Below are 7,847 nucleotides of genomic sequence, written 5' to 3'. Positions count from 1 at the left end.
TAAGTGATGACAACAAATCGCTTTTCCCTACAACACACTTGTCTAAGGAGAGGATTATTTATTGTCCTTTTGGGGTTTCAGCTATTGTGTTCTTGGCAATTATATTTTATAGCCATCACAAAATCCAACTGATCACCTAATCTGCGTACTACCGGTATTGTATTCATGACTGAAAAACCTATTTTAAACACATGCATAGCTTGCCTAATTAATTTAAATAAAAATCCTGTTTTCTGTGGGCTAAAAAATGCATTCGTGCGAAAAAACTGTACGGTAAAGTGTAGTTTAACTACGCCCTGTTGGTCACAAGCGAATTGTCTGGTAATTGATTTCACCCCTTAGTAGGAATACTACGAGATTCGCAAATTTTTCTAACGAAGTATTTGAAACTGCCGTTCAAGTGTCTTTTTTGGGACTTACATTTTCGGCTTTTACCTAAAAAATAAACCTATTCATCTCAATGACAATGGTAAAGTATTATGGTTTATTCATGACAATGGTCTTTACCCATACAACTTTACAACATTAATAGGAACTGAATGCAAATGATTGCTTTGATATTATAAGCTTGTATTGCTGTATATTTTGTAGCCGAAAGCAAGCCTGTCATTGTCGGCTCGTTTGTGTGAACCTTTATTTACTCGTTATCAATACTAAGTAATCTTTATTTAATTGCTCTTGTCCATTATCATATAGCCGTCCAATCTCAGGTAACTGCACAAATATTTGACAGAATATTTATTGTAAATTGTTTTACATTTTACCTTCTAATACTGCATACAAGAAGAATTTGTCTAAAACTATGTACAATCTAATTTGTCGCAGTTTAGAGATGATACTTAACATCTATAGGGAATCTTTAAAAAAATGCGTTACAACACCTTCACGGCTTGTCAAATGACGTACCAAAAAACGGATCGTGAATGTCGCTGGAATTTGAACTACCTCGACTTTCCAAACGCAACGTTCGTGGGACCAGCTTACCGTGCGGAGAATTTGGTAAGTGGGCGCTGAAGGGGCTCAATGTTGGAGAGGGACTATTCGAGTGCTGTAACACGGTGGGCCGATCAAAATTAAAGGCCGTTCCCAGCGCGATTTGAGGCGAGACATGCGGGGATAAGGAGGGTGGAGAAAACGTTATAGGGTTCATTTGATGAGAGGTCAGTAACAAAGGTCGTGCTCTGTTGTTTAGCAAAAGTTTTCCCCCGCCGCCCCACGCTACTGATGAATTCAAAACTGGGTCGAAGGATAACGGGAATAACTGAAGTCCGTGGTTTACATCGATGGGTCGGGGGTCTGATTTCTTTGTACCAACTTCTGACTTAATACCGGCCGGCCCGATCGGCTTGAACGCGTTGTAGTCCGTGTTTATCCCAGGGGAGATTTGTCTCGTTAAGGGAACGGCATGTGCACTCGAGTATTTTGGTAACGTGATGACAGTAGTACGCGAAGGTCGTAGGACAGGATTCACTCTTGTTGAAATATCGTTTGTGCATAGACCATCCTTTCTCGGAAGCTCTATCCTGTTGCCACTAACGATAGGTTTGTGAAAACTGCCTTCGTTAATAGAGTTTAAAGAAAAGGCTTCGACAGGCGAGACACGGGTTTGTGTGTGTGAACTAACTATTGGGTCAGGGCTTTCAGGTGGCAGTTTCAATACGGTCTCCCGCAGTAATCCCGTCGGGGTAATATCACCAAGATCTTCTGATAAATCATCGTTATCTAGGCCATCGTCTACATCCATTTCATTTTCGTCAAACATTTCTTCATCCTTATAACTGTCATTATCAAACATGTCGTTCTTGTTCGAAGATAGCTGCTCTAACTTGATGGTCCCATTTATAGGGTATATCGACAGCTGTTGATCTCTTTCTAAGCTTTCCGTGGGAAAGATCGATTTCTGGAAATTTAAGTCTTTCACTGTACGGTTAAGCACAAGCTCCTGTTTAACTTTACCAGATACTGGTTGACTATTCCCTTTCTTGCTCCTCTCAGATTTGCCAGCCTTGTTGGAATCTTTTTTCGTGCTTTTACGACTTGATTTTGCAGGTTTTGGAGCTGGGGCGGCCTTTACTTGTGGCTTTTTCCTTGGTTTCTTTGCTGGTTTTGGAACAGGTATTTGCACCGGGGGAATAATTGCGTGTTCCGGCGGCGCCATCGGATGACTCGCGACCTTCAAAGAAAGACAGGATTATAAAAAAATTGACAGGAAGGATAAATCCAATGCCAAATCAGACCGAGAAAATACTTTGTATCTGGCTAGAGATGCCAAAAATGCAAACTTCAAGAGATAAACCTATTAGGTTAATAAGGGCCTAGGTGAAACGTCACACTCCTCATGCGCCGAACGCATTAATAAAAAGAATTGATAACGATGCATTATTGCTTGTTATCTTTTGTTTTCAATGCGTTTGGCTCATGAGAAAGTCAAGGTTTAGCCTAAGCCTATAAGTGCATGGAACTGCAGTGTATTTATAGAAGTATAAAGTAATATAATAGGTCCATGCATACAGTTCTATGATGGTCATGAATAGAAGAAAAATATATTTACAGCAACCTGTGAGATGTCAGCAAACCTCAAAAAAACATGTCAGTATGTATATATATATTTAGCCAAAATTTCCATGGCAGTATAGAGCTGCTGATTATACGGAGAAGACCGATGTAATAATATTCGCAATTTTGTACGCCATAACAGTAATAACCATATTTAGCTCATTTAGCTGGGACAATAAGAGAATAACAATAGTTTGATTGACATTTATGAAGAAAGAAAGAAAATATAGATATGTGAGAGAGTGAATGAGGGCATAAAAACAGGACATGTAAAACATTAAAAGGGAACATGCAGGGAGTGAGAATATCATAACCTAGTAAGAATATTAAGTCTACAAAACGTGCACTAATAACTATAATTTCTCTATATTGGTATAATAAAGTATACTTGCATGGTTTATACTTTTTTTCACCATTAGAATGAATGACCAAAATAAGATAAACTAACCTGTCCTGTTGAATGTTCGCGACATAGTGGTCTATCGTGAAGAAGATCTAATATGGTTCGCGCACATTTAGACGTCGGCGAGATATCGGCGGTACAATGTTGAAACAATTGCTGTTTTTCGTCTTTCAATATGTCTTCAAAGAAGTTAAGTCAAATAAGGAGTAAAAATTGTTTATTGTAAATTTTAGGGTAGTATTGGGAAGTATATTTTCATCACAATTAAACACTTCCTTAAAATATTACTGGGGATTTCTCAGGAGAGGTATTTGACGAGGGAAGCAGGATTTTTGAACAAAACAAGACCAGTATTTGATATCTCGGACAAACCTTATGTCTGAAAATCTGACCCTTCTTGACCCCACGGGAAAGGATATGAGGATTACAGCCACTCTTACCCCTTGTTATCAGATGAAGCTGGTTTATTTGGGCTTGTACATCTGTTTCGATGCTTTTTACATGCATACAAAATTTCCACACATAATCGGATACAGCCGTGTGTATATCTATAGCACAAATCATTCCTAGCTACGACCGAAATTGCTTCACGACTCTTAAAAAAGACTTAATTCAAGGATACGTTGATAGCAAAACTTCGTGTAAGGAATTGAGCGTCGTTCACATTTCATTTTTCCTGGTACTTGAGCTGTGCAAGTCACGAAATCTTGTCTTGCTGAAGTAGATCGTTTACGTTTTCTAAGAAGCAAAAGAACGGTTATCACAAGTTCGAAAGCGTTTGATAACAACATACATACAGCACGCGATAGATGAAATACGTGATATGATGAAGACTGTCAAAAAAGATTTATATCCAACAATCCAAATATTTCTCAAAGAATTCTGCACCAAAAAATTTTCATAACTTGTTAAAATTTTCCGGTTGTTTTCAGAAAACGTGACATAAAATAAAAGGTCGCATAACAACCAAGCATGCATGTTGATCATATTTCGTAATGTTTTTGTTAACATAGCTGATGTATTTGTTAACTGTGATGAGGTGGCTTTTGTTAATATTTTTCAACTCAGAATATTGATTAATATACGTGGCATATGTTTTATTTCTTAGCCAAAAGCATCTTCCCAAAAGATGTATATGTAAGGCCACACAAAAAAAATCCTTCATTCTCATCACTGTCCAACTGTATTTTTAAGGGAGGGCGTAAATCACCAGGCAAAATATTCATTAGTATTTGAAGACATTGAAGTTTTTGTTATATTGTATTGACTTTTGGTATTATTTCATTGACAAAGGGCTTTAAATTTAATTCAAGGGTTAGGGCATTGTTTCTGGAGAATTAGATAAGTTGGAGATAACAGTAATATATCATGTAGTAGGGTTTATTTTAGTTTGCAAGCAAATTGTTTCAGAAATAGCTAAAATATAAATTGTTAGGATATATATTTATTGATTATTGATTTATTGATTTACTAATTTTGTAATGATAAGGGGAAAATATAACTGTCTCACCTCATCACATAAATGTTTTCATTGTGGATTGCTGACGTTGTTAGAGCTGGGTTGGTTTTAACTGCTGTCATTAGTAAACGAAGGGCTTCATCAGACTGCTTTACATCTTTGTTGTGAGAAATGATTGTTTTTCTTACACCCAGAAGTTCTGCATGTAACTGTTTGCGTAATCGTTGCAGTTTAGCCGATCTGGAATTTTGTTTGACATCTGCTAAATGCTTTTTGCTTGAACTGAAAAGACCAATAAACATAATTCATTAACAAACACCTTGTACTGGATATATACCATATTACACAAGTAAATAAAATGACATATATATGCAAATAGACAAATCCTGTAAGGTTAACATAATATAACAATGGGAATAGGGCCATCTAAGTGTGTCCTTGATGCTTACATATTTTGAATGATTAAAAAACAAGTCAAAATGTGTTCTTTGGATCACATTGCAAATATTTTTCATCTCATCTTGTTTTTCTTCTCACAGTTTAATTTCTATGCATTTCAGACAATGAAAACACTAATACCTTCCGGTATGCAAATGTTTTGCATTTAATACTGATTGATAGTTTAAAAGTTTTCAAATCTTCAGGTAAGACCATACCCCAGATTACCCACTTTGCAGTCCTGCCAATAACTAACTTTTACAGAAAAAAATCTTAAATTTACCTTTCAGTTTCTGAGGCTGTGCAAGTTTTTAGTTGCCTCTTCTTTAATTGTAAATGTCATCATTATCATCAGATTCATTTTCATCTGAACTAGATATACCTTTGATTGGAAAAACACATATAAAATGTACTTAAATATAATGAGGACACCTGCAGTCTTCATTGTAGGCATGGAAACCTGAACATCCCTATTAACACACAGAGCCTAACACAGGAAGACCAAAGTGGATGTACTGTAATTGTACGAAAATGCCTTGTAATTAATTTTTGTTTACCTTCCAATTTCCTTTAAAAGCACTGTTTATCACTTTAACCATTATTTTATTTTTTCAGTAAATTTAGTTTTTTTTTAGTTTTTTAAAAGGACACCAATAAATACAAAACTTGTCACAATTGCCTAGTGTCATGATGACTTTTAGGGTGCTGGGGCCGGTTGTTCGAAAGGCGTTTAGCTTAAACGGTGGATAAGTTCAAAATGGAAAACCAAATTATCTATTTATTGAACAACTGAGCTGAAATATTTCAATGTGAATAGTTTAATTGTCAATGGAAGTACATATTAAATGCATAAGATGCAGGTTCAGTCATTCGCAAGATGTATGAGAGTATTTTTAAACTTTGGCTTATCCGCCATTTAAGCTAAACGCCTTTCGAACAACCGACCCCTGGAAATACTATTAGTACAAGCTTGTATGATACCAGGGAATCATTTGATGGGTTTTTATAAACATTCTTTGGGTGATATAGCACCATACTTTTAGTTTATACTGTATAGACATACAAATATGTGAACACACTCCAATTTTCTGTCCACACTTGAGATTCTGGTACATGGTACTGATTTATTAAACAGAACTTTGGTTGTCTGTGCTGCGCATTGGCCAAATATTTTAAGGTAATTCACATTAAGCAGGCTGCACAATAAAGGTTTATACAATCCAATTTATAGATTATATTCCCAAATAGCCTTTAAAGCTCATCCCATATATATAGCTGTTATACATGTGATGTTCCTTAAAAACCTGAATCATCTGACTGATTGCCTTTAGATTGTTCAAAAATATTCTCAAAAATGCAGTATTAAATTTCTATTACAGTACCAGATTCCTACAGCTTCCGACTCTGGGTTGAATTCACATTATATGCAATTTACATGAAAAATCTGTTCTGTTTTATATCATATTGATTATGAAAATCTATATTTCTTACCATAGAATGGAAGCAAATTTCGTTTCTGAAAATTGGCTTGAGAATAGGTGCTAACAAGCTTGGACAACAGCGGATTAGTTGTCAATAATTCAACTTTCTTAGAAGCTCGATGTTCTGATGAATGTCTTGAAGTTTCATTACATCCAATGGCCCCTTCACCCCGCTTTGATAAAATATTTTGTGAGGCACAATGACTTGGCAGTAAAATTTCCGCTGTTGAAGGCTTTGGATTTGGTTTGGCCGTGTTTAAGCTCTGCTCGCTGGCTTTTTTCTTTCGACTTTTTTTCGGGACTAGCCCTAATACTTGCAGATGACTATTGCAATATCTAAACAAGAATGAAGCGAATGAGAAATACTTTTAATAACTATCATTCTGATAACAGATGTCCTTTATAAAAGGAACACACGATATATACACATTGTATAAAACACATTTTATATGAAATTTCATGCGACAAATTTGGGACCAAAATAGGCCAAACGTTTGCAATGAAACTCACATTCGATCCTCTTTCAATGGAATGGCATTTGTGCATCGTTGTCCATTATATTTTGCGACAAAATTGCACTGTTTGAAGGGGGAATTTTTATCCTCCAAGACGTGACGAATACAGAAAGCATAATGATTCAAACGCCGTTGCATACACGTCTTCTCGCTAAAGCTACATAACAACTTGCCGTCCACTGGCGACGAGTGGATATTTTTGCCCTCAAACATCGTTGTTGGCCGTTCTTTCTCGATTTTTTCGTTCTTAGTTGACGACGCCATTGCAATGTCTTAAATATGCTATTACGTGGAAACCCACGAACCATCGGGCGACTCTGTCTAAAATTTAATCACATAATACTTGTAGAAACACTGATGAATACAAAATATCGTTCAGGAACGTAAAAGAAACGACTAGGATTCCTTAATTTAAAAGAAACTTTGTGAAAAATCCCCTTCAACAGCTGGTTATCGCTTGCGTGGTTTGTCTCGAAGCGAGCGGTCAAGCCATGCATATAGATATTAAATTAGGCCAAATACATGACAAATACTTCACTTACTTTTATAGTTTTAGCTTCATTTCTTCCCCTAAGTTATTGTTTTCGTTCGAGTATTCGCCCATATTCGTTTTCCCTCGAAGAAATGAGCGAGGTTTTGTTGTGAAAATGCCTAGAAGGCTACCTGCTCACTCGGTTACCGCGCTTGCATTGTCTACACGGCCTACAAGCGCTCAAGAATCACACCCGAGCGCTGTACTCCCCGTTTTGGGGCAAGCACGCATAGTATTGAATGACAACAAACTACGGCCGCATAAATCGCCCTTCTTCGCAGAGGCATTGCAACTATGCGTCGACAATATATCAGAAGCGATGCGTTTGAATCGGAAAAAATACGCTCTTATTGTTGGAGCAGATTTCAGAAGAAATTTGGGGAGATTTCGAGGTTAATCTGCGAAATAAACACTGGCATTTTTAGTCAATCGCGAACCGGCAGAACGAAGTGCGAACGTGACA

General features: G+C 36.7%; 1 protein-coding gene across 1 annotated transcript; it reads right to left on the bottom strand.

Annotated features, from left to right (window-relative positions):
* Positions 1-723: 723 nt before the first annotated feature.
* On the bottom strand, positions 724-7,835 carry LOC114540709 (INO80 complex subunit D-B-like). Its single transcript, XM_028560834.1, is given in 9 exon segments — positions 724-2,173; positions 3,005-3,138; positions 3,582-3,697; positions 4,470-4,700; positions 5,140-5,193; positions 5,196-5,238; positions 6,348-6,673; positions 6,848-7,173; positions 7,395-7,835. Coding segments are annotated over 8 exon segments (2,463 nt in total). The 5' UTR covers positions 7,117-7,173; positions 7,395-7,835; the 3' UTR covers positions 724-883.
* Positions 7,836-7,847: the final 12 nt, after the last annotated feature.

The sequence above is a fragment of the Dendronephthya gigantea genome, unplaced genomic scaffold (genome assembly GCF_004324835.1).
Source record: "Dendronephthya gigantea isolate DGI-Jeju-01 unplaced genomic scaffold, DenGig_1.0 000248F, whole genome shotgun sequence".
NCBI lineage: Eukaryota > Metazoa > Cnidaria > Anthozoa > Malacalcyonacea > Nephtheidae > Dendronephthya > Dendronephthya gigantea.
This window is presented reverse-complemented; position numbering and strand designations above follow the sequence as displayed.